Source organism: Chiloscyllium plagiosum, unplaced genomic scaffold, assembly GCF_037043375.1.
Source record: "Chiloscyllium plagiosum isolate Xiang-an unplaced genomic scaffold, Cpla_swu_hap1 HiC_scaffold_18, whole genome shotgun sequence".
In the NCBI taxonomy this organism is placed as follows: Eukaryota; Metazoa; Chordata; class Chondrichthyes; order Orectolobiformes; family Hemiscylliidae; genus Chiloscyllium; species Chiloscyllium plagiosum.
This window is the reverse complement of record NW_028270156.1, coordinates 63,610,923-63,638,095: the sequence shown is the minus strand read 5'-3', so window position 1 is coordinate 63,638,095 and position 27,173 is coordinate 63,610,923. Positions and strand designations below refer to the sequence as shown.

The 27,173-nt window shown below is 56.7% G+C and overlaps 1 protein-coding gene across 1 annotated transcript in view; it reads right to left on the bottom strand.

The window, feature by feature from the left end:
* Nucleotides 1–470: 470 nt before the first annotated feature.
* LOC122547822 (chitinase domain-containing protein 1-like) overlaps nucleotides 471–27,173 on the bottom strand; it is a 75,472-nt gene continuing 48,769 nt past the window's right edge. Inside the window, exons 10-12 of the mRNA XM_087996195.1 lie at nucleotides 7,126–7,206; nucleotides 6,781–6,823; nucleotides 471–787 (exon numbers count right to left, since the gene is read on the bottom strand). Coding sequence (XP_087852321.1) covers nucleotides 689–787; nucleotides 6,781–6,823; nucleotides 7,126–7,206 — 223 coding nt within the window. The 3' untranslated portion in view covers nucleotides 471–688. The remainder of the gene's footprint in view (nucleotides 788–6,780; nucleotides 6,824–7,125; nucleotides 7,207–27,173) is intronic.

The window sequence follows — 27,173 nt, the reverse complement described above, 5'->3', positions numbered from 1 at the left end:
GTCTAATGAAGACGATGAATCCATTGTTGGAAAACCCATCTGGCTCACTAATGTCCTTCAGGGAAGCAAACTGTCATCCTTACCGGGTTTGACCTACATGTGACTCTGGACCCACAGCATTGGACTCTTAACTGCCCTCTGGGCAATTAGGGATGGGTAAGAAATGCTCACCCTACCTATACCCCTCATGATTTTATAAACCTCTATGGTCACCCCTCAGCCTCCGATGCTCCAGGGAAAACAGCCCCAGCCTGTTCAGCCTCTCCCTGCAGCTCAAACCCTCCAACCCTGGCAATGTCCTTGTAAATCTTTTCTGAACCCTTTCAACCACATCCTTCCTTCACAGCAGGGAGACCAGAACTGAAAGCAGTATTGCAAAAATGGCCTATTCAATGTCCTGTACGGCCACAACATGACCTCCCAACTTCAGAAAGAAAAACAATTAACAAAATGGAAGGGAACAACACAGCGACCTGCTCACCAAAACCTTTATTTAAAGAGTGGCTTTAGGAATGTGAAGAGCCCCAGTGTGGCTCAAGCTCTAAATTCTTTCCAGAACCCAGCTGGAGAAACCATTCCCTTCAGGGGACACGCACGGGAGCTGTGCACAGAAACTCCGAGATCTTCCTTCGGGCACTTTGGAAACAAATCAGATGATGGAGTGTCCCGGTGGGAGTCAGCCACCCACTCATAGCAGGTCGTAGAAATAGTCCAGGCCCTGTCCCAGTTCCCAGATAGAGATCCCAGTACCCAACTCTTTCGCCAGTTCCAACCGGGCTTGGATAGACTGGAAAAGAAGAGCTCACCGTTTAGTGTCCACACTGCTGAGGAGGGGATTTAGCCAACTTTACCCGATTGAAAGCTGGGAAATATCCAAAATGTGCTGCAGATTCTTTTAAACAAAAACAGGGAATTTTTTTGAATATTGTCTCCTCTTCTGGTTGTGGTTCGTGGACAGCTTAAAGAACAGAGGAACATCTTCGTGGATAGGACAAGAAGGTTCAGAACATGATACAAGCCCTACAGTGTGGAAGCAGGCCATTCAGCCAAGCGAGTTCACACTGACCCTCCAAAGAGTGTCCCAGTCAGACCCACACCTGTAACCCTGCATTACCTTGGCTAATCCCCCACCTAACCTGCACAGTTTTGCACTGGGGGAGGAAACCCACCCAAGACACAGGGAGAATGTGCAAACTCCACACAGTCGCCTGTGGGTAGAATCAAAGCCAGACTCCTGGCGCTCTGAGGCAGAAGTACCAACTACTGGCACCGTGCCAGCCCACTAGTCATGGGGTCTGTGTCAATGGTACAGGACACCAAAGGATCCACTTAGCCATGATTGCACTGGGTGGTAGGGCAGGATCGATGGCTGGAATGACCCATTCCTGATCTGATAGCAGCAGACTCAGCATTTGGAGGGCATGCAACAGTAAAGTTTGGACTGATCGGTGGGTTTTATGCAAAGTACAGGCCCCTGTTCAGAGCTGTTTCCTACCAGGAGTTTCCTCAGAAAGATACTCTTGCCTCAGTATGGCTTCAGCTTTCTTGCAACACAACACGCAGCAAAAGAGGCAAAACTCTGGGTGTATTTTGCCAGTCCCTGCAATAAAGCTCATCGACAGGGCAATGCAAAGGATCAGGCTCACCTGCGATGCCTCTCACAGCCGAGCTGCAGTCCATGGGGTTGCTAGCATTATGAAGTGGGAGGGGCAGCAGTAGGGGAAAGGAGTGGGACAAGGAAGAAAGCAGCTGATTGAGCGGAGGACAGTGTGCGTTTATGTGTGGGTGTAGTGTGTCAGAGTGTCGATGATGTGTCAGCCCAGCCAATCAGTGACAGATTAGGTCAACCCCCTCAAAGCCGGGACTCTCATTCAACCAGGACAGGCCATCTTCCTGCTTCCTGGCAGGGTTCCACTGAGGAGTTTACAGCAGGATTGTTGAGGGAATTCCCAACACCAAGTATGGCATCGATACTGCCCCAGTCACAGAGCTTACACATTCAGGATTCCTCATACAACATGGGGTCCCAATGGCTTTTACACAGCACACAGCACCTGAAGCTGCAGCGCAAGAATTTGGAGAACAGCAAACATAACCCAGCAAAAATCACATCCTTCAAATTACTGGGTTATCGCAATCCCCGCAATGTCAACATGAGCAGTCGTATGGGAGACCGAGAAGGCTCTGTAAAACAGGCAGTGTTTATGCGATTTCTGTTTCGACACCCTGCCTCAGTTAGGGTGTGTTTTTGTACTGATTATGTGGACATCTTAATCAACCCGAATATTTGATCAGTTGGCACACGCGGAGTTGCCAAGCTGCTGGTTAATAAAACGTTAGCTGTACGTACAGTCAAACACACAGGCAAACCAACAGCACACTCAGGCCTGCTCACAAACATGCATCCGAGGAGCAGGAGGATGGACGTCCCGGGCATAAGCCCTTCATCAGGAATGAGGCTCATGGGCCGGGGAGCTGAGAGATAAGTGGGGCGGGGGGGGAGGAGATAACATTCTCAGCTATCTTCCCCCCTCCCCCACCCCACTTACCTCTCAGCTCCCCGACCCACGAGCCTCATTCCTGATGAAGGAACTTTGGGCTTATGCCCAAACATCGATTTGCCTGCTCCTCGGATGTTGCCCGACCCACTGTGCTTCCTCAGCACCACAGAGAAAGTGGGGGAGTGAGTCAGGGTGGGGAGGGGGGTGGGGGGAGTGAGTCAGGGGTGGGGGGGAAGGGGAGGGGAGGGGGGAGGGGGAGAGAGAAAGAGAGTGTGGGATGGGAGGGGGAGAGGAGAGTGGGATGGGAGAGAGGGGGGATAAAGAGAGTGGGGATGGGGGGGGAGAAAGAGAGAGTGGGGTGGGGGGGAGAAAGAGAGAGTGGGGTGGAGGGGAGAAAGAGAGAGTGGGGTGGAGGGGAGAAAGAGAATGGGATGGGAGAGAGGGGGGAGAAAGAGAGAGTGGGATGGAGGGGAGAAAGAGAGAATGGGGATGGGGGCAAGAAAGAGAGAGTGGGATGGGACTGGGGGAGAGAAAGAGATTGGGATGGGAGGGGGAGAAAGAGAGAGTGGGATGAGGGGGAGAGAAAGAGAGAGTGGGATAGGAGGGGGAGAGAAAGAGAGAGTGGGATGGGAGGGGGAGAAAGAGAGTGAGATAGGAGGGGGAGAAAGAGAGAGTGGGATGGGGGGAAGAAAGAGAGAGTGGGATGGGGGGAAGAAAGAGAGAGTGGGATGGGGGGGGGGGGAGAAAGAGAATGGGATCGGACGGGAGGGAGAGAGAGAGAGTGGGATGTGGGGGAGAGAGAGCGCGGGATGTGGGGGAAGAAAGAGAGAGTGGGATGGGGGGGAGAAACAGTGAAATGGGGGGGAGAAAGAGAGAGTGGGATGGGACGGGGGTGGAAAGAGTGGGATGGGACGGGGGAGAGAAAGAGAGAATGGGATGGGGGGCAAGAAAGAGAGAGTGAGATGGGACGGGGGGGAGCAAGAGAGTGGGTTTGGGGGGGAGAGAGAGCGCGGGATGTGGGGGAAGAAAGAGAGAGTGGGATGGGGGGGGGGAGAAAGAGAGAATGGGATGTGGGGGAGAGAGAGTGAGATGGGGGCGAGAAAGAGAGAGTGAGATGGGGGCGAGAAAGAGAGAGTGGGATGGGACGGGGGTAGAAAGAGTGGGATGGGACGGGGGAGAGAAAGAGAGAGTGGGATGGGGGGGAGAGAGAAAGAGAGAGTGGGATGTGGGGGAGAAAGAGAGAGTGGGATGGGGGGGAAGAAAGAGAGAGTGGGATGGGGGGGAAGAGAGAGAGTGAGATGGGGGGGAGAAAGAGAGAATGGGATGGGGGGGAAGAAAGAGAGAGTGGGATAGGACGTGGGGGGGAGAAAGAGAGAGTGGGATGGGGGGAAGAAAGAGAGAGTGGGATGGGGGGAGAAAGAGAGAATGGGATGGGGGGGAGAAAGAGAGAATGGGATGGGGGGGGAGAAAGAGAGAATGGGATGGGGGGGAAGAAAGAGTGTGGGATGGGACGGGGGGAGAGAAAGAGAGTGGGATGGGAGGGAGAAAGAGAGAGTGGGATGGGAGGGAGAAAGAGAGTGGGATGGGGGGAGGAAAGAGAGAGTGGGATGGGGGGGAAGAAAGAGAGAGTGGGATGGGGGGGAGAAAGAGAGAGTGGGATGGGGGGGGGAGAAAGAGAGAGTGGGATGGGGGGGGAGAAAAAGAGTGTGGGATGGGGGGGGGGAGAAAGAGAGAGTGGGATGGGACGGGGGGGAGAGAAAGAGTGGATGGGGGGGAGAAAGAGAGAGTGGGATGGGCAGGGGAAGAAAGAGAGAGTGGGATGGGCGGGGGGAGAAAGAAAGAGTGGGATGGGCGGGGGGAGAAAGAAAGAGTGGGATGGGCGGGGGGAGAAAGAAAGAGTGGGATGGGCGGGGGGAGAAAGAGGGAGTGGGATGGGGGGGGAGAAAGAGAGAGTGGGATGGGACGGGGGGAGAGAAAGTGAGTGTGGGATGGGACGGGGGGAAGAGAAAGAGAGTGAGATGGGACGGGGGGAGAGAAAGAGAGAGTGGGATGGGGGGGGAGAGAAAGAGAGAGTGGGATGGGGGGAGAGAAAGAGAGAGTAGAATAGGAGGGGGAGAGAAAGAGAGAGTGGGATGGGGGGAGAAAGAGAGAATGGGATGGGGGGAAGAAAGAGTGTGGGATGGGAAGGGGGAGAGAGAAAGAGAGTGGGATGGGGGAGAAAGAGAGAGTGGGATGGGGGGGAGAAAGAGAGAGTGGGATGGGGGGAGAAAGAGAGAGTGGGATGGGGGGGGAAGAAAGAGATTGGGATGGGGAGGGGAAGAAAGAGATTGGGATGGGACGGGGGGGAGAGAAAGAGAGTGGATGGGGGGGAGAAAGAGAGAGTGGGATGGGGGGGAAGAAAGAGAGACGGGGAGGGGGGGGAGAGAGACGGGGAGGGGGGGGAGAGACGGGGAGGGGGGGGAGAGACGGGGAGGGGGGGGAGAGACGGGGAGGGGGGGAGAGACGGGGAGGGGGGGAGAGACGGGGAGGGGGGGAGAGACGGGGAGGGGGGGGAGAGACGGGGAGGGGGGGGAGAGACGGGGAGGGGGGGGAGAGACGGGGAGGGGGGGGAAGAGACGGGGAGGGGGGGGAAGAGACGGGGAGGGGGGGGAAAGAGACGGGGAGGGGGGGGAAGAGACGGGGAGGGGGGGGGAGAGACGGGGAGGGGGGGGAGAGACGGGGAGGGGGGGAGAGACGGGGAGGGGGGGGAGAGACGGGGAGGGGGAGAGAGACGGGGAGGGGGAGAGAGACGGGGAGGGGGAGAGAGACGGGGAGGGGGGAGAGACGGGGAGGGGGGAGAGACGGCGAGGGGGGAGAGACGGGGAGGGGGGAGAGACGGGGAGGGGGGAGAGACGGGGAGGGGGGGGAGAGACGGGGACGGGGGTGGGGAGAGACGGGGAGGGGGGTGGGGAGAGACGGGGAGGGGGGTGGGGAGAGACGGGGAGGGGGGTGGGGAGAGACGGGGAGGGGGGTGGGGAGAGACGGGGAGGGGGGGGAAGAGACGGGGAGGGGGGGGGAGAGACGGGGAGGGGGGGGGGAGAGACGGGGAGGGGGGGGGAGAGACGGGGAGGGGGGGGAGAGACGGGGAGGGGGGGGGGGGAGACGGGGAGGGGGGGGGGAGAGACGGGGAGGGGGGGGGAGAGACGGGGAGGGGGGGGAGAGACGGGGAGGGGGGAGAGACGGGGAGGGGGAGAGACGGGGAGGGGGGAGAGACCGGGGAGGGGGGAGAGACGGGGAGGGGGGGGAGAGACGGGGACGGGGGTGGGGAGAGACGGGGAGGGGGGGGGAGAGACGGGGAGGGGGGGGGGAGAGACGGGGAGGGGGGGGGAGAGACGGGGAGGGGGGGGGGAGAGACGGGGAGGGGGGGGGGAGACGGGGAGGGGGGGGAGAGACGGGGAGGGGGGGGAGAGACGGGGAGGGGGGGGAGAGACGGGGAGGGGGGGGGAGAGACGGGGAGGGGGGGGAGAGACGGGGAGGGGGGGAGAGACGGGGAGGGGGGGAGAGACGGGGAGGGGGGGGAGAGACGGGGAGGGGGGGGAGAGACGGGGAGGGGGGGGGAGAGACGGGGAGGGGGGGGAAGAGACGGGGAGGGGGGGAGAGACGGGGAGGGGAAGAGAGACGGGGAGGGGGAGAGAGACGGGGAGGGGGAGAGAGACAGGGAGGGGGAGAGAGACGGGGAGGGGGAGAGAGACGGGGAGGGGGAGAGAGACGGGGAGGGGGAGAGAGACGGGGAGGGGGAGAGAGACGGGGAGGGGGAGAGAGACGGGGAGGGGGAGAGAGACGGGGAGGGGGAGAGAGACGGGGAGGGGGAGAGAGACGGGGAGGGGGAGAGAGACGGGGAGGGGGAGAGAGACGGGGAGGGGGAGAGAGTGGGGAAGGGGAGAGAGTGGGGAAGGGGAGAGAGTGGGGAAGGGGAGAGAGTGGGGAAGGGGAGAGGAGGCGAGGCGAGGCAAGGCAGAGGGGAGTGGAGAGAGAGGGGAGGGGACGAGAGAGAGAGGAGGGGAGGAGAGAGAGAGAGAGAGAGAGAGAGAGAGAGAGAGAGAGAAAGAAAGAAAGGGGGCATGGAATGGGGAAAGGGAGAAGGGAGTAGGGTCAGGGAGGGAGGGCAGGGAGTGGGGGTGGTGGGGAGGGGGGGGGTGTGGGGGTGGAGGAGGAGCAGGGTAGAGGAGACACAGATTTTCATCCCAAACACCAACATGACGTGTGGTAGTGAGTGAGTAGAATTCCTGAAATTTCTCACCTTTAATGTTGGGTAAAACACAATATGCTTCCCTCCCTGGTGCCTGAAAGAAAGACATTCCCTGGTCAGAGTGAGGGTTTCACACTTAATTAGTCACAATTAGAATAACTGTGCCACTTAGCTCCCTGCCTGATCCCTTACCCTGAAACAAAACTCCCTGACACCCACCCCACCCCTCCCCTCCCCAGGGACGGTGTGCAATGTGATGCAGCCGCTGTGTTGGGTTGTAGACAGACTGGGACCCCCCGAGAGAGGAGGTTAGGCAGGAGGACCGAGATGGGGATGGTGCCGTGGTCCTGGAAAGGTTTGGTTTCTCAGGACCTTGTTCCCGAAAGTAAAACTCACCTCTTATAATCAAAGAAATGTTCAGCAACTTGCTCATCCCATTGCAGCTTTACCTTGTAATCTTTCAGAATCTCGACATACCTGAAAAAGTGAAAATTATGGCCATGATCAGCTGATTCAAAGGTCAAAGTTCAAAGCTGGTGCCTATCACAGTGTCGGCTCTCAGACTTAATCCCATACCCAAGACACACGCTCCACTTGGTGTTAGAACACACCAAACTGAACGTACAAACAGTAAGGAGATTCTTCAGACTTGAAAATAACATCTGAAAGAACGGCAGATGCTGTAAATCAAAAGCAGAAATTGCTGGAAAAGCTCAGTGGATCTGGCAGCATCTGCAGAGAGAAATCAAGAGTCAATGTTTCAGGGTGCAGTGACCCTTCCTCAGAGCTGCGGAGTTCCTGCTGATCCCAGTTCGCAGGAAGGGTTCCCTGGACCCAAAACATTAACTTCTGCTTTCCCTCCACCGATGCTGCCAGACCTGCTGAGCTTTTCCAGCAATTTCTCCTTTTGCTTTGTTCTCGATTAAAGCTTACAATTCCATTTCAGCTTTTACTTTATAAATGTCAAAGTGTTTCATCCAAGTAGATGGAAGTGTAGGAACTTCCAGTGCAGAAGTCGTCCACTGTTACTTTGGGCGCTAACACTTTGACAAGTTAGTCACATCATAACCCACAGGGCCGTACTGTCTGCAAGCAGAACCATCCAAATCGGTGTCACAGCACTGCACCGGCCCCAGATTTCATAGATTCTCACTCCATGATTCAGCTCCGTCCAGCCGAGCTCACAACTGTCATGCATGCCACTCCCTGACTGAAACACTGCATGTGGTTCACAGCAAGGCTGCACTGGGAGAGGTAGCTGGAGACAGTGTGGGGGTCTGTCCTCTGACAGGGTTCCCCCTTGGTACTCACGCTGCTCAGTGCTGGGACACCACATCAACGAGCAAATGTGAAGGAGGCAGATGCCCTGGGGCCCTCAGCAATTCTGACACTGTGGGCCATCAAATCTCAGTCAACATCACAGGGATCACAGTTCCTCACGTCTGTCAGTCTGATAATGGACGGCCTCAGTGACTCTTCCTGAGGGACAGCATGGAAACACGGTCCAACCCATCCACGCCGACCAGATCTCCAAAATTAATCTAGTTCTACCTGCCAGCACCCGGCCCATATCCCTCCAAACCCTTCCTATTCATATACCCATCCAAATACCTTTTAAATGTTGCAATTGTACCAGCCTCCACCACATCCTCTGGCAGCTCATTCCATACACGTACCACTCTCTGCGTGAAAAGGTTGCCCCTTAGGTCTCTTTTATACCTTTCCCCTCTCACCCTAAACCCATGCTCTCTAGTTCTGGACTCCCCAACACCAGGGAAAAGACTTTGTCTATTTATCCTATTCATGCCCCTCATAATTTTGTAAACCTCTATAAGGTCACCCCTCAGTCTCCGATGCTCCAGGGAAAACAGCCCCAGCCTGTTCAGCCTCTCCCTGTAACTCAAATCCTCCAACCCTGGCAACATCTTTCAGATAGGAAGGAGACCAGAATTGCACGCAATATTCCAACAGTGGCCTAACCAATGTCCTGTACAGTTGCAACATGATCTCCCAACTCCTGTACTCAATACTCTGACCAGTAAAGGAAAGCATACCAAACGCCGCCTTCACTGTCCTGTCTTCTGCTGCCAGATATATTAAGTATTTGCAGTAATACTGTTTTTTCCTTCTCATCTCTCCAGTGGAGTGGGAGTTAAATAAGATTTTATAAAAAAGGCTTACAAGCTGGCGCTGTGAGGCACACCTTCGGAAGAGTGAACCTGTTGCACAGTCTGGGTCCATGTCAATGAAATGACAGGAGGGAACCTCGGACACTCTCAGGCCTGTCTCAGCCTTGAGAGTATAACCATATTCCTGTGGGCAGGATAAACAGGATGCAAGGTTTTTGTGTATTGTACAAGAATGAAATGCAAACCATGGAATGTGTTTGTGATTCAGGTATAAAAGTTGATGGTTTTCTATTAGAGCGTTTGATTTATTTATTGTCCTGTGTATTTTGTCACAAAATACAGTGAAAAGTGTAGTTAGTGTCACCAATCTCTGGGGAGAAAGTGAGGTCTGCAGATGCTGGAGATCCGAGCTGAAAATGTGTTGCTGGAAAAGCGCAGCAGGTCAGGCAGCATCCAGGGAACAGGAGAATCGACGTTTCAGGTATCAGCCCTTCTTCAGGGACCAATCTCTGGCACCATCTTAAAACACAGAGAATGAATTAAAACATAGAATGTAAAAGGCAGAGTGTGCTCTGTATTGGGCACAGCTCTTACTGAGGATGCCTGAATCAAAATCAAGTCAACCTGCTACACCATGCTAGGTTCTGTGTCGGTAATTCACACACCACCAGCATCCACTGTAGGGGGCTTACACACACACATACAGCCAGACACACACACACAGAAACACACAAAGACAGCCCCGCACACACACACAACCGCCCCCCCCCACCCCCAACACACAGACAGAAACACACACAGACAGCCCCACACACACAGCCAGAGACACACAGCACGCCCCCCACACACACAGCCAGCCCCCCCACACACACATAGCCAGACAGACTCACACACAGCCAGCCCCCCCACACACACATAGCCAGACAGACTCTCACACAGCCAGCCTCCCACACACACACATAGCCAGACAGACTCACACACAGCCAGACAGAAACACGCCCCCCACACACACACAGCCAGCCCCACACACACACACAGCCAGCCCCACACACACACACAGCCAGCCCCACACACACACACAGCCAGCCCCACACACACACACAGCCAGCCCCACACACACACAGCCAGCCCCACACACACACACAGCCAGCCCCACACACACACACAGCCAGCCCCACACACACACACAGCCAGCCCCACACACACACAGCCAGCCCCACACACACACACAGCCAGCCCCACACACACACACAGCCAGCCCCACACACACACACACACAGCCAGCCCCACACACACACACAGCCAGCCCCACACACACACACAGCCAGCCCCACACACACACACACACACAGCCAGCCCCACACACACACACACACACACACAGCCCCACACACACACACACAGCCAGCCCCACACACACACACAGCCAGCCCCACACACACACACAGCCAGCCCCACACACACACACAGCCAGCCCCACACACACACACAGCCAGCCCCACACACACACAGCCAGCCCCACACACACACAGCCAGCCCCACACACACACAGCCAGCCCCACACACACACAGCCAGCCCCACACACACACAGCCAGCCCCCCACACACACAGCCAGCCCCACACACACACACAGCCAGCCCCACACACACACACAGCCAGCCCCACACACACACACAGCCAGCCCCACACACACACACAGCCAGCCCCACACACACACACACAGCAGCCCACAGACACACAGCCGGCCCCCCACACACACACAGCCAGCCCCACACACACACACACACAGCCAGCCACACACAGCCCCACACACACACACCCCCACACACACACACAGCCAGCCCCACACACACACACAGCCAGCCCCACACACACACACAGCCAGCCCCACACACACACACACAGCCAGCCCCACACACACACACAGCCAGCCCCACACACACACACAGCCAGCCCCACACACACACACACAGCCAGCCCCACACACACACACAGCCAGCCCCACACACACACACAGCCAGCCCCACACACACACACACACAGCCAGCCCCACACACACACACACAGCCAGCCACACACACACACACACAGCCAGCCACACACACACACACACACACACACAGCCAGCCACACACACACACACACAGCCAGCCACACACACACACACACACACAGCCAGCCACACACACACACACACACAGCCAGCCACACACACACACACACACACAGCCAGCCACACACACACACACACACAGCCAGCCACACACAGCCCCACACACACACACAGCCAGCCCCACACACACACACAGCCAGCCCCACACACACACACAGCCAGCCCCACACACACACACACAGCCAGCCACACACAGCCCCACACACACACACAGCCAGCCCCACACACACACACAGCCAGCCCCACACACACACACAGCCAGCCCCACACACACACACACAGCCAGCCACACACACACACACACACAGCCAGCCACACACAGCCCCACACACACACACAGCCAGCCCCACACACACACACAGCCAGCCCCACACACACACACAGCCAGCCCCACACACACACACACAGCCAGCCACACACAGCCCCACACACACACACAGCCAGCCCCACACACACACACAGCCAGCCCCACACACACACACAGCCAGCCCCACACACACACACAGCCAGCCCCACACACACACACACAGCCAGCCACACACAGCCCCACACACACACACAGCCAGCCCCACACACACACACAGCCGGCCCCACACACACACAGCCGGCCCCACACACACACAGCCGGCCCCACACACACACAGCCGGCCCCACACACACACAGCCGGCCCCACACACACACAGCCGGCCCCACACACACACAGCCGGCCCCACACACACACAGCCGGCCCCACACACACACAGCCGGCCCCACACACACACAGCCGGCCCCACACACACACACACACACACAGCCAGCCCCACACACACACACACAGCCAGCCCCACACACACACACACAGCCAGCCCCACACACACACACAGCCAGCCCCACACACACACACAGCCAGCCCCACACACACACACAGCCAGCCCCACACACACACACACACACAGCCAGCCCCACACACACACACACAGCCAGCCCCACACACACACACACAGCCAGCCCCACACACACACAGCCAGCCCCACACACACACACACAGCCAGCCCCACACACACACACACAGCCAGCCCCACACACACACAGCCAGCCCCCCACACACACACACACAGCCAGCCCCCCACACACACACACAGCCAGCCCCCCACACACACACACAGCCAGCCCCCCCCACACACACACAGCCAGCCCCCCCCACACACACACAGCCAGCCCCCCCCACACACACACAGCCAGCCCCCCACACACACACACAGCCAGCCCCCCACACACACACACAGCCAGCCCCCCCCACACACACACAGCCAGCCCCCCACACACACACACAGCCAGCCCCCCACACACACACACAGCCAGCCCCCCACACACACACACAGCCAGCCCCCCCCACACACACACAGCCAGCCCCCCACACACACACACAGCCAGCCCCCCCCACACACACACAGCCAGCCCCCCCCCCACACACACAGCCAGCCCCCCACACACACACAGCCAGCCCCCCCCACACACACACAGCCAGCCCCCCCCACACACACACAGCCAGACAGCCCCCCCCACACACACACAGCCAGACAGCCCCCCACACACACACAGCCAGACAGCCCCACACACACACAGCCAGACAGCCCCCCACACACACAGCCAGACAGCCCCCCACACACACACACAGCCAGACAGCCCCCCCCACACACACACACAGCCAGACAGCCCCACACACACACACACAGCCAGACAGCCCCACACACACACAGCCAGACAGCCCCACACACACACACACACACAGCCAGACAGCACCCCCCCCACACACACACAGCCAGACAGCCCCCCCACACACACAGCCAGACAGCCCCCCCCCCACACACACACAGCCAGACAGACACACAGCCAGCCCCCCCACACACAGCCAGCCCCCCACACACAGCCAGCCCCCCACACACAGCCAGCCCCCCACACACAGCCAGCCCCCCACACACAGCCAGACAGAAACACACACACTCACAGCTCCCCCCCACACACAGCACCACGGCCCCAGTGAGTGGCCATTCCTGTCACACTGGCTAACTGCTGAATACAATTTGAGAATCCTCCCAGGCTGGTGCCTGCTGTGATTTGATTCAAACGTGAAACAGTGCTCTCATTAAGGAAGCTCGCGGCATGGCTCTGCTCATCACCACGTCGACACTGGGGCGTCGCGACACTAGCCTTGATTTGAAAATGTGCTTCTTTGAAACCAGGCCCCAGAATCTGCCTGAAGGGGACTGAGAGTGGGTGGGAGAATCACCTTCAGGTTTCAGATTCCCCAGCAGCAGTGCATGGTTCACCCAGCCAGGTCAGCTCTCTCTCAGACAATTAGCTGCCTCACTGGGGCAGAACTGGCGATGTTTGGCTGTGAGGATTGGAACCACATCAAGCAGGAAGTCAATCAGAAAATGAGAGATGGGCCTCAGGATGATTTCAAGGTTCAAGGAGCCTGGAATTGATTATTTTAAAACGTACAGAGATTGGGAGCATCCGTTCATTAAACTGCAAAGAGAGAGGGGCCAACATCATTACAGACGGAAAACTCGCCAGTGCTCTCTCACCGGGTAGCGGTGCCCCATCTGAAGGCGCTGGACCTTTAACCAGTGCTCACAGTTTACACAACAGCAGGCACAGTTCAGTACTGCCTGCCCAGTGGGTACCACACATCACCGAGGAGTCACACTGGGCATCAGGCAGAACTGTGAGGCAGAGGGAGAGACCACATTTAACAGCAGGGCACAGTGACTGGCCTTCTCAGCTCACTCCAGTCAGGTTAGTACGGGCTTTCCACACAGGATAGAATGGTGGCTCAGTGGTTAGCACTGCTACCTCACAGTGCCAGAGACCCGGGTTCAATTCCCACCTCAGGCGACTGACTGTATGGAGTTTGCACATTCTCCCCCTGTCTGCGTGGTGCTCCGGTTTCCTCCCACAGTCCAAAAGATATGCAGGTTACATGGGAAATACGGGGTGGAGTGGGGTGGGGTGCACTTGATGGGTCGAATGGCCTGCTTCCACACTGTCGGGATTCTCTGATTCTGAAGATATTTATCGAGAGCGGAATGTGCCGAACAGATAGACGAGGTGATAAAGAAAAGCACGTGCAATGCTTTCCTTTTACTGAACAAGATTTCCAGCAGAGAATGTTTGGAACGGTATGAAGTGCTGGCGAGGCGATAGCTGGAATTGGGTCAACCACATTACAGGAAGGACATCACCACTCTGGACACAGGAGGCTTCTCAGAAAGCCATGAGGCATGACTGGATAGGCCCAGGTGCTTTCCCCACGAGGGGACGTGGGGCTGGGAGCTCCTGGAATTTGACAGCAAGGAACTGCTTGCCCTGGGCCAGAGGTGAACTCTCAGGGACACAGCCTGAAGGTGATTCAGTGCAGAGTCAGAGTCAGAGAGAGAGGAGAAAGCTTTTCACCCAGTGTGCGCACACTGTGTAAACATCACTGCCAAGGTGGATAGTGGTTGTTGGAAATCCTTACCCCATCGAACAAGTGCTCCTGCACTGGAACAAACAAAAAAGACTGATCTTCCCCAGGTAGTTACAGCTCAGAAAGCCCTTCTTGATCAATATAAAAGGAACAAAAGGAATTATCAAAAGGCTCAACAAGTCACATCAACCGCTGGCACTGGTGGGAGTATCTATTTCTAAGAGTGTTCCCATGATTGAGCTGACAGCATCGAGACAGAGCCCGGGCTCCACACTGATCAGAGTCTCACGGTGATAGGGACAGCAAAGGAATCTGGCCTGGCCTGGCCCAAACAACTCCATTTCCAGAGACGAATTGGATTTTGACAAGCATTGCGAACAGCACTCGATGAATATTTAATGTGGGCACGTCAGGAACCTCAGTTCAATTAGTACCAAGACCCTGACCGGAGGCAGTACACAGCATAGCCAGGAAACCCATTAATGAACTGAAGGGAACCAGCCAGGAGAAAAAGACAGAGGGTTGGCACTGGTTTCAAGGAGTCAAGCCTGTCCCCGAGGTTCAGAGCCTGCCGGAACACAAACCCCAATCCATTTTTCTCTGGCACTGTTACACCTACCAGTTTCTCTCCATATATTACACCCTCAATTTCTACTGACACTCACTGTGCAGTTTCCACTTTGATCCTGTGCTGATCCAACTTCTGCCCCTTTTTCCTTATCTCCCTGGCTTTGCAAGAGGCAGCCTGCCCAGGGCAGGTACAATTCTAACCTCCACACGGCAGCAATTTCCCAGTCATGCTCAAACCCTGGGCATTCATGCTATAATATGGGAAGTGCCTGAGGCAGGCTGACTGAGGGCTCCTTGAACATAATGCCAGCTGCCAGTGGGTGGGACACAACAGACATGGGCACGAGGTGGCACACCTCAGCCTCACAGCTTGGGTTTTTTAACTCTATAGCGATAAGCTGCAGTTAACGGAAACTGCCATGTGATGATGACCATCTAGATATGGATGGATGGAGTGCGCCTGTCAGGAGCAGCATCAGACCTACAGACAAGGTGCCAACCTGCTGATGCTACCAAACAGGACTGTTTGCATGCCCACCAGCATAAGTAGCAAGTGGCAGACACAGCTAAGCTCTGCAGTCCTGCCACATCCTGTTGTGAATAGTAACGGACAATTAAACAATCATGAAAACAACAAACGCTGGAGATCACAACGGGTCACGCAGCACCCATGGAGAGAAAGCAAGCTAAATGACTCTTCACCAGAGCTGAAGGGAGGGACACCATCTATGCTACAGTTTGGGGAGTGGGGAGAGGTATTGGTGGGGGTAGTGGGTGGAGGGTGCTGGTGGAGAAAAGATGTTGCTGGTTTACATTAAGAGGTGGGAATGTGAGAATGGCAGACAAATGGGGTGTCCCCTGTCAGCCTATGAAGGGCAGTAAGTGGGATGTGGGGGTGGGGGAGGTCAGGATAACAAGCTAAAAGAGGGAAGAAATGGTTCACAATTTCAAAGCGTTGAACTCCGTATTAAGTTAAAAATCACACAACACCACGTTATAATGCAACAGGTTTAATCGGAAGCCCTAGCTTTCGGAGCGTCGCTCCTTCATCAGGTGATAGTGGAGGGCTTGCACCTGATGAAGGAGCGACGCTCCGAAAGTTAGGGCTTCCAATTAAATCTGTTGGACTATAACCTGGTGTTGTGTGATGTTTAACTTTGTCCACCCCAGTCCAACACCGGCATCTCCAAATCAGAACTCCGTATTAGGCTGTAAAGTGTCCATGAACCGTATGTAGGTGGCAGTTGCTTTCCTGGGTTTCTGACCATTGAGTCAAACAGTGTGAGGGGGATAGGTAAGGTGAATAGTGGGGGAGTCCATAGCTCGGGGGGATATTTTTAAAGTGGGAGGAGAAAGATTTAAAAGGTGATGACAGGCAGCATCTCCCCTGGACCTCCTCCAATCTTGTGGATTGTATACACTGCAGCCAGTGTGATCTACTTTACAATGGTGAAACTAAACGCAGGCTGGGTAACCATTGTGCAGAACATCTCTTGGTCTGTATGAATACGTGACCCCTGACCTTCCCGTAGCCAGTTATTTTAACAGTGTCCTGCTCACATGCCCATGTCTGACCTCAGCATCCTGCAGTGTTCCAGTAAATCACAGCGCAAACAGGAGGGACACCATCTCACAGTCACAGAGATGTACAGCAGGGAAACAGACCCTTCGGTCCAACCCGACCATGCCAGCCAGATATCCCAACCCAATCTAGTCCCACCTGACAGCACCCAGCCCATATCCCTCTAAACCCTTCCTAGTCATATACCCATCCAAATGCCTCTTAAATGTTGCAATTGTACCAACCTCCACCACCTCCTATGGCAGCTCATTCCATGAAAATATTGCCCCTTAGGTCCCTTTTATATCTTTCCCCTCTCACCGTAAGCCTATGCCCTCTAGTTCGGGACTCCCGACCCCAGGGAAAAAACCTTGTCTATTTATCCTATCCATCCCCCTCATAATATTGTAAACCTCTATAAGGTCACCCTCAGCCTCCGACACTCCAGGGAAAACAGCCCAGCCTGGTCAGCCTCTCCCAATAGCTCAAATCCTCCAACCTGGTAACATCCTTGGGAATCTTTTCTGAACCCTTTCAAGTTACACAACATCCTTCCTATAGAGGGAGACCAGAATTGCACACACTAGTCCCATTTGTCAGCACTGGGCCCACATCCCTCTAAACCCTTCCTATTGATATGCCTATCCAGATGCCTTTTCAATGCTGGAATTGTACCAGCTTCCACCATTTCCTCTGGCAGCTCCACAGATGCACCACCCTTTGCGTGACAGTCAGCATCTTTTTCCCCAGAGTTGCAATGTCTATTCTAGTGGGGCATGCATTTAAAGGTGAAAGGGAAAAGTTCAAAGGAGATGTGAGGGGTAAGGTTTTTACACAGAGGAACCTGCTGCCAGACGTGGTGGTGGAGACAGATACAATAGGGGCAGTTAAGGGACTTTTAGATAAGCAGATGAATATGTGAGGAACGGAGGGGATATGGACCAAGGGACAGGCAGAAGGGATTAGTTACATTTGGCGTCATGTTGGGGCTGGAATATCGGGAGCTGGTCAGGGTGGAACACCGCAGACCGATCTGAAGATTTCAGAGAAACAGGCAGCGATGCTCAAGATACTATGGAGTGTGGAACTGGGCTCTCTTCAACCTTAGCTCACAGACTCAACACTGGGACTTGTGTCCCCATAATCCACACTCTTTTCCAAACCTCCGAAAGCAAGTGACACAAACGCAGGGGGATCTCAGAAGGAAATCTCCGCGTACACCACTTTCTGTTCACACCGACAGTACTCCGAGCTGAGAATGGATACCAGCTCCAACCTGATCCAGAGCCCTTTCTGCTGCAGCTGCTAATATCAGGATCACAGTCCTACTGTCACAGGCAGGAAGTGAGGGGAGAATGAACGGGGAGAGCACTCTGCACTGATACAGCAGTGAATTTCTGCAGTGTACCTTGTAGACAGTACATGCTGCTGCTACTGAGTGTTGGTGGTGAAGGGATTGGGTGATTGTGGACGTGGTGCCAATTAAGTGACAGCTTTGTCCCTGGATGGTGTCAAGCTTCTTGAGTGTTGTTGGAGCTGCAGCAATCCAGGGAAGTGGGGAGGATTCCATTCCACTCCTGACTTGTGCCTTGTAGATAGTGGACAGGCTTTGGGGAGTCAGGAGGGGGGTTACTTGCTGCACTTCCTAGCCCATGACCTGCTAGTAGAGGAACTGCATTTATAAGGCTTGTCCCATTCAGCTTCAGGTCAATGGTAACCCCGAGGATGCTAATCCTGGGGGATTCAGTGCTGGTGACACCATTGAATGAGGAAAGGTGGTAAGCCTCCCTCTTATTGGCCATGGTCATAGCTTGGCATTTGTGTGGTGTGAACGTTCCCTGCTATTTTTCAGCCCAAGCCAGGATATTGCCCAGACCTTGTTGCATTTGAATACAGACTGAGTCAGTGTCTGAGGAGTTAAGAGTGCACAATGTTCAGCACCAATCATCGGCGAACATCCCTGCTTCGGACCTAATGATGGAGGGAAGGGTCATTGATGGAGCAGCTGAAGGTGGTTGGGCCTAGGACACTACCCTGAGGAACTCCTGCAGAGATGTCCTGGAGCTGAGATGACAGACCTCAACAACCACAACCACCTTCCTATCTGTCAGGTATGACTTTAAACCCTGGAAGAGATTGTCCCCTGATACCCAGTGACTTCAGGAGAAAGTGAGGACTGCAGATGCTGGAGATCAGAGTCAAACCGTGTGGCGCTGGAAAAGCACAGCATCCGAGGAGCAGGACAGTTGATGTTTTGAGCTCGAAACGCCCGACTCTCCTGCTACTCGGATGCTGCCTGACCTGCTGTGCTTTTCCAGCACCACTCTTCTGGACCCACTGATTGCAGTTTTGTGAGAGCTCTTTGATGTCACACTCGGTCGAATGCAGCCACTATCATCTCATCTCGGGAACTCAGCTCCTTGGCCTATGTTTGAACTGAGGCTGTAATGAGCTCAGGAGCTCAGGTGACTGCTTTGTTTTTAAGGACGGTTATGGTAGAGCGTTCATAATCAGGGCACTGCAAAAGAAACCCTCCAGTGGGCATGAATTGCACGAGTATATCTGATGCACAGAACCTGCCACTGAAGTAAACATCAGCCACTGGAGAGCTATGGAGGTAGACCGAAGTCCAAGAGGTACAGAGTTAGCATACACAGCACTCTTGTAAGGATGTTTCAGCTGGACGTGAGGGCAGGGGTGGGCCTGTTGTGGATTTAAACACCGTGACCGAGCCAGCGTACTTGTGCAGACACGGCCAGAGAGTGGGGGCACTACAAATGGGTCCTTGCCGCGATGTCGGAATTAGGTACAACGCCAACGTTTGAAAGCAAATGCAACAGAGAAAGTATTTGCGGAATGAAGGATCTGTTTCACTTGGGTGGGCACCTGGAAACCTCGGCCTCAAAATCCGGCTGGCAAAGAATTTCAAAGAACAGCAAATCCCCAGGCTCTACCCTTAATGAGATGTGATCACAGGAACACAGTGAGACACCCATCAGTACACCTACTGCAGGAGTTCACCCTGGCCTCATTACCTCACCACCACAGCCTCTCCTCACAAACCATTGCCAGCCGAGGATAGCATTACAAAGCAGCTTTAATACACATCTTCTTTCATCGCAGTTAATTAAACATATAAATGGGGAGCATTGGGATATTTTAGTTGTGATAAAACAGTGCACCCTGGTGAGGGTCTGACAGCACTTGAATAAATTGGTTTGTGGCAGTCTGCTCCGGAGATGGGGCTGGGCAGGAACAGACTGACACTGCCATCTTTCACAGGCACAGTGAGGCTCAGTGTGACGGGCACGGGCACTGGCACAGGCACAGGTGGGGAGTGTGGGTGGGGGGAAGGGGGGTGGGTGATTGTGCAACCAACCCACCCCTCCAAGCCACTCAAGGGGAAGAGGGGGGGGTAACAGAGGAGGGGGGGGGGGGGGTAACAGAGGGGGGGTCAAGAGAGGGAGGGAATAGAGGGGGGGGGTCAAAGAGAGGGAGGGAATAGAGGGTGGGGGAATAGGGGGGGGGGGGGGAATAGAGGGGGGGGGAATAGAGGGGGGGGGAATAGAGGGGGGGGAATAGAGGGGGGGGGAATAGGGGGGGGGGGAATAGGGGGGGGGAATAGAGGGGGGGGAAATAGGGGGGGAATAGAGGGGGGGGGAATAGGGGGGGGAATAGAGGGGGAGGGAATGGGGGGGGGAATAGAGGGTGGGGGAATAGAGGGTGGGGGAATAGAGGGTGGGGGAATAGAGGGTGGGGGAATAGAGGGTGGGGGAATAGAGGGTGGGGGAATAGAGGGTGGGGGAATAGAGGGTGGGGGAATAGAGGGTGGGGGAATAGAGGGTGGGGGAATAGAGGGTGGGGGAATAGAGGGTGGGGGAATAGAGGGTGGGGGAATAGAGGGTGGGGGAATAGAGGGTGGGGGAATAGAGGGTGGGGGAATAGAGGGTGGGGGAATAGAGGGTGGGGGAATAGAGGGTGGGGGAATAGAGGGTGGGGGAATAGAGGGTGGGGGAATAGAGGGTGGGGGAATAGAGGGTGGGGGAATAGGGGGGGGGGAATGGGGGGGGGGAATAGGGGGGGGGGAATTAGGGGGGGGGAATAGAGGGGGGGGGGAATAGAGGGGGGGGAATAGAGGGGGGGGAATAGAGGGGGGGAATAGAGGGGGGGGAATAGGGGGGGAATAGAGGGGGGGGGAATAGGGGGGGGAATAGAGGGGAGGGAATGGGGGGGGGAATAGAGGGGGGGGGAATAGAGGGGGGGGGAATAGAGGGGGGGGAATGGAGGGGGGGGAATAGAGGGGGGGGAATAGAGGGGGGGGGAATAGAGGGGGGGGAATAGAGGGGGGGGGAATAGAGGGGGGGGGAATAGAGGGGGGGGAATAGAGGGGGGGGGAATAGAGGGGGGGGGAATAGAGGGGGGGGAATAGAGGGGGGGGAATAGAGGGGGGGGGAATAGAGGGGGGGGGAATAGAGGGGGGGGGAATAGAGGGGGGGGGGAATAGAGGGGGGGGGGGAATAGAGGGGGGGGGGGAATAGAGGGGGGGGGAATAGAGGGGGGGGGAATAGAGGGGGGGGAATAGAGGGGGGGGAATAGGGGGGGAATAGAGGGGGGGGGAATGGTGGGGGAATAGAGGGGGGGGATAGAGGGGGGGGGGGAATAGGGGGGGGGAATAGAGGGGGGGGGATAGAGGGGGGGGAATAGAGGGGGGGGAATAGAGGGGGGGGGGGAATAGAGGGGGGGGAATAGAGGGGGGAATAGAGGGGGGGGAATAGAGGGGGGGGAATAGAGGGGGGGAATAGAGGGGGGGGAATAGAGGGGGGGAAGAGAGGGGGGGGAAGAGAGGGGGGGGAAGAGAGGGGGGGGAAGAGAGGGGGGGGGAAGAGAGGGGGGGGGAAGAGAGGGGGGGGGAAGAGGGGGGGGGAAGAGGGGGGGGAAGAGAGGGGGGGGAGAGAGGGGGGGGGAAGGAGGGGGGGGAAGAGAGGGGGGGAAGAGAGGGGGGGGGAAGAGAGGGGGGGGGGAAAGAGAGGGGGGGGGAAGAGAGGGGGGGGAAGAGAGGGGGGGGAAGAGGGGGGGGAAGAGAGGGGGGGGGAGAGAGGGGGGGGGAGAGAGGGGGGGAAGAGGGGGGGGGAGAGAGGGGGGGGGAAGAGAGGGGGGGGGAAGAGAGGGGGGGGAAGAGGGGGGGGGAAGTGGGGGGGGATGAGAGGGGGGGGAAGTGTGGGGGGGGAAGTGTGGGGGGGGAGAGTGTGGGGGGGAAGGAGTGGGGGGGGGAAGAGAGGGGGGGGGAAGTGTGGGGGGGGGAGAGTGGGGGGGGGAAGTGAGGGGGGGGGAAGTGTGGGGGGGGTTGTGTGGGGGGGGGAGTGAGGGGGGGAAGTGGGGGGGGAAGAGAGGGGGGGGGAAGAGTGGGGGGGGAAGTGAGGGGGGGGGATGAGGGGGGGGTAGTGTGGGGGGGGGTTGAGAGGGGGGGGGGAAGAGGGGGGGGGGTGAGGGGGGTGGGGGGAGAGGGGGGGAGAGTGGGGGGGGGAAGTGAGGGGGGGGTGTGGGGGGGGTTGAGGGGGGGGGTGTGAGGGGGGGAGAGTGGGGGGGGTTGTGTGGGGGGGTTGTGTGGGGGGGGTGTGTGGGGGGGGAAGAGGGGGGGGGTTGTGGGGGGGGGGGGGAAGTGTGGGGGGGGGTTGTGAAGGGGGGGGGTTGTGTGGGGGGGGAAGTGTGGGGGGGGAAGAGGGGGGGGGGGAAGTGTGGGGGGGGGGGAAGTGGGGGGGGGTTGAGAGGGGGGGATGAGAGGGGGGGATGAGAGGGGGGGAAGGTGGGGGGGAGAGAGGGGGGAGAGTGGGGGGGAAGTGTGGGGGGAAGTGAGGGGGGGAAGAGGGGGGGAGAGAGGGGGGAGAGAGGGGGGAGAGGGGGGGGAAGAGAGGGGGGGAAGAGAGGGGGGGGAGAGGGGGGGTTGAGAGGGGGGGGAGAGAGGGGGGGGTGAGAGGGGGGGGAGTGTGGGGGGGGTGTGTGGGGGGGTGTGTGGGGGGGGTGAGGGTGGGGGGGGTGTGTGGGGGGGGAGTGTGGGGGGGGGGTGGGGGGGGTGTGAGGGGGGGTGTGGGGGGGGAGTGTGGGGGGGAGTGTGGGGGGGTGAGTGGGGGGGGTGTGGGGGGGGAGAGGGGGGGGTGAGGGGGGGGGTGTGTGGGGGGGGAGTGGGGGGGTGAGTGGGGGGGGTGTGAGGGGGGGTGTGTGGGGGGTGTGAGGGGGGGGAGAGGGGGGGGTGTGGGGGGGAGAGGGGGGGGTGAGGGGGGGAGAGGGGGGGAGGGGGGGGGGGGGGGGTGGGGGGGGAGGGGGGGAGAGGGGGGGAGAGGGGGGGAGACGGGGGGAGAAGGGGGGAAGAGGGGGGAAGAGAGGGGGGAAGGAGAGGGGGGAAGAGAGGGGGGAAGAGAGGGGGGACCGAGAGGGGGGGAAGAGAGGGGGGGAAGAGAGGGGGGGAAGAGAGGGGGGGGAAGAGAGGGGGGGAAGAGAGGGGGGGAAGAGAGGGGGGGAAGAGAGGGGGGGTGAGAGGGGGGGAAGAGAGGGGGGGAAGAGAGGGGGGGAAGAGAGGGGGGAAGAGAGGGGGGGCAAGAGAGGGGGGGGCAAGAGAGGGGGGGGGCAAGAGAGGGGGGGGCAAGAGAGGGGGGGGGCAAGAGAGGGGGGGCAAGAGAGGGGGGGGAGAAGAGGGGGGGGCAAGAGAGGGGGGGGGCAAGAGGGGGGGGCAAGAGAGGGGGGGGCAAGAGGGGGGGGAAGAGAGGGGGGGGAAGAGAGGGGGGGGAAGAGAGGGGGGGGAAGAGAGGGGGGGGAAGAGAGGGGGGGAAGAGAGGGGGGGGAAGAGAGGGGGGGGAAGAGAGGGGGATTAGATTATTTTCCCTAAAGTATGGAAACAGGCCCTTTGGCCCAACAAGTGCACATCAAGTCTCCAAAGAGTAACCCACCCAGACCCATTCCCCTACCCTATATTTACATCTGATTAATGCACCTAACATGATGGGCAATTTAGCATGGCCAATTCACCCTAACCTGCACATCTTTGGATCGTGGGAGGAAACCCAGGCAGACACAGGGAGAATGTGCAAACTCCACATAGACAGTCGCCCGAGGCTGGAATCAAACTCAGTTCCCTGGAGCTCTGAGGCAGCAGTGCTAACCGCTGAGCCACCGTGCTGCCCCAGAGATAGAGAGATATAGAGAGACAGAGAGCAAGAGTGTGGGCGAGTTGTCAGAATACAATTAGAGCAATTTGTGTGACAGTGACAAATCTGACATGGCCACAGGGACTGTATATCCAAATTAGCTAAAGTTTCAACAATATGGTTAAACCTAGAAGCTGAAGACAACACAGCAAAGGAAACCAATATGGCTGGTCAGTGTCTTCAAGAAAGATGGCCTTTGACATGGGTCCAAATCCTTCAACAGTTGTCCATGAATCAAACAGACAGCTCCACTGACAGTTCCTGTATTCAACAGCGACAACATGCCTACTCTGTCGCCTCCTAGCAGAGCGCTTTCGGGAACATCTCCGAGACAACCGCACCAATCAACCTAACCGCCCCGTGGCCCAACATTTCAACTCCCCCTCCCACTCTGCCGAGGACATGGAGGTCCTGGGCCTCCTTCACCGCCGCTCCCTCACCACCAGACACCTGGAGGAAGAACGCCTCATCTTCCGCCTCGGAACACTTCAACCCCAGGGCATCAGTGTGGACTTCAACAGTTTCCTCATTTCCCCCTCCCCCACCTCACCCTAGTTCTAAACTTCCAGCTCAGCACTGTCCCCATGACTTGTCCGGACTTGTCCTACCTGCCTATCTCCTTTTCCACCTATCCACTCCACCCTCCTCCCTGACCTATCACCTTCATCCCCTCCCCCACTCACCCATTGTACTCTATGCTACTTTCTCCCCACCCCACCCTCCTCTCACTTGTCTCTCCACGCTCCAGGCTCACAGCCTTTATTCCTGATGAAGGGCTTTTGCCCGAAACGTCGATTTCAAAGCTCCTTGGATGCTGCCTGAACTGCTGTGCTCTTCCAGCACCATTAACCCAGAATCTGGTTTCCAGCATCTGCAGTCTTTGTTTTTACAACATTCCAACAGTTAAAACGCACTTGGACAGGTACATGGGTAGGAAACGTTTGGAGGAATTGGGGCCAAACTCAGCCAATGGGGATTAGTTCAGTTTGGGATACCGGTCAGCAGGGACTAGTTGTGCCAAAGGGTCTGATTCCGTGCTGAATGACTCTGACTCTAGCATCGACTTCCTGGTTTGAAAACCCTCCAACCTGACATGTGGGCCAGGTGGTGGGATTTTACACTGAATTAACCGCTCTGGGATCGATTAACCGCTCTGGGATCGATAGATTCAGAGCAATGTTGGCCATGACAACTATCACCAATTGTCATAACAACCCACCTGGTTCACTCATGCCCCTTCAAGGAAGGAAATCTGCCATCCTCACCCGGTCTGACATACGTATGACTCTAGACCTATAGTAATATGGTGTCTCTTTGTAGAGACAGTTGTACAGCACAGAAACAGACCCTTCGAAATTGTTGCAGGTGAAGAACTCTCTCGCTCAGTGCTCGAAACCAATCAGCCCACAGGCCAGGCAACAGAGAAGACCCTCCTCCCTTTGAGTGCTGCCTGCTAGCCACAGTCAGAGAACATAGCACAGTACAGGCCCTTCAGCCCTCGATGCTGTGTCGGCCTTTTATCCAACTCTAAGATCAGACTAACCTACATACCCTTCATTGTACTATCTTCCATGTGCCTATCCAAGAGTCACTTAAATGCCCCTAATGTCTCTGACTCTACTACCATCGCTGGCAGTGCATTCCACACACCCACCATACTCTGAATTAAGAACCTACCTCTGACATCACCCCAAAACCTTCCTCCAATCACCTTAAAATTATGTCCCCTCGTGATAGACATTTCTTCATTCTGTCTATGCCTCTCATCATCTTGTACACCCCTATCAAGTCACCGCTCATCCTTCTTCACTTCAATGAGAAAAGGCATAGCTCCCTCAACCTTTCTTCATAAGACATGCCCTCCAGTCCAGGCAGCATCCTGGTAAATCTCCTCTGCACCCTCTGTAAAGCTTCCATATCCTTCCCATAATGAGGTGATTAGAACGGAACACAGTATTCCAAGTGTGGTCTAAGCAAGGCTCTATAGAGCTGCAGCATTACCACATGGCTCTTAAACTCAATCCCCCGCTAATGAAAGCCAATACACCACACGCCTGCTTAACAACACTATCAACTTGGGTGCCAACTTTGAGGGATCTATGAATCTGGACCCAAGATCCCGCTGTTCCCTCACACTGCCAAGAATCTTGCCTTTAACCCTGTATTCAAATGCCACCTTCCAAAGTTAATCACTCACACTCAAAAAGGATCAAGACAAAATAATTTCAACCAAGGTGGAAAGCTCAACTACCAACGTTCCACTACCAGTTCATGAGTGACTTAGACATTGACTTGTACATTTTAAAATGTTATCTTTTTTGGTGTGTGAGTGTGTGTGTCGGAGAGTGAGGAGTGAGGAGTGAGGAGTGAGGAGTGAGGAGTGAGGAGTGAGGAGTGAGGAGTGAGGAGCGAGAGTGAGGAGCGAGAGTGAGGAGCGAGAGTGAGGAGCGAGAGTGAGGAGCGAGAGTGAGGAGCGAGAGTGAGGAGCGAGAGTGAGGAGCGAGAGTGAGGAGCGAGAGTGAGGAGCGAGAGTGAGGAGCGAGAGTGAGGACGTGTGTGAGAGAGAGAGAGCGTGTGTGAGAGAGAGAGAGCGTGTGTGAGAGAGAGAGAGCGTGTGTGAGAGAGAGAGAGCGTGTGTGAGAGAGAGAGAGCGTGTGTGAGAGAGAGAGAGCGTGTGTGAGAGAGAGAGAGCGTGTGTGAGAGAGAGAGAGCGTGTGTGAGAGAGAGAGCGTGTGTGAGAGAGAGAGCGTGTGTGAGAGAGAGAGCGTGTGTGAGAGAGAGAGCGCGTGTGAGAGAGAGAGCGCGTGTGAGAGAGAGAGCGCGTGTGAGAGAGAGAGCGCGTGTGAGAGAGAGAGCGCGTGTGAGAGAGAGAGCGCGTGAGAGAGAGAGAGCGTGTGAGAGAGAGAGAGCGTGTGAGAGAGAGAGAGCGTGTGAGAGAGAGAGAGCGTGTGAGAGAGAGAGCGTGTGAGAGAGAGAGCGTGAGAGAGAGAGAGCGTGTGAGAGAGAGAGCGTGTGAGAGAGAGAGAGCGTGTGAGAGAGAGAGAGCGTGTGAGAGAGAGCGTGTGAGAGAGAGCGTGTGAGAGAGAGAGAGCGTGTGTGAGAGAGAGAGCGTGTGTGAGAGAGAGAGCGTGTGTGAGAGAGAGAGCGTGTGAGAGAGAGCGTGTGAGAGAGAGCGTGTGTGAGAGAGAGAGCGTGTGTGAGAGAGAGAGCGTGTGTGAGAGAGAGAGCGTGTGTGAGAGAGAGAGCGTGTGTGAGAGAGAGAGCGTGTGTGAGAGAGAGAGCGTGTGTGAGAGAGAGAGCGTGTGTGAGAGAGAGAGCGTGTGTGAGAGAGAGAGCGTGTGTGAGAGAGAGAGCGCGTG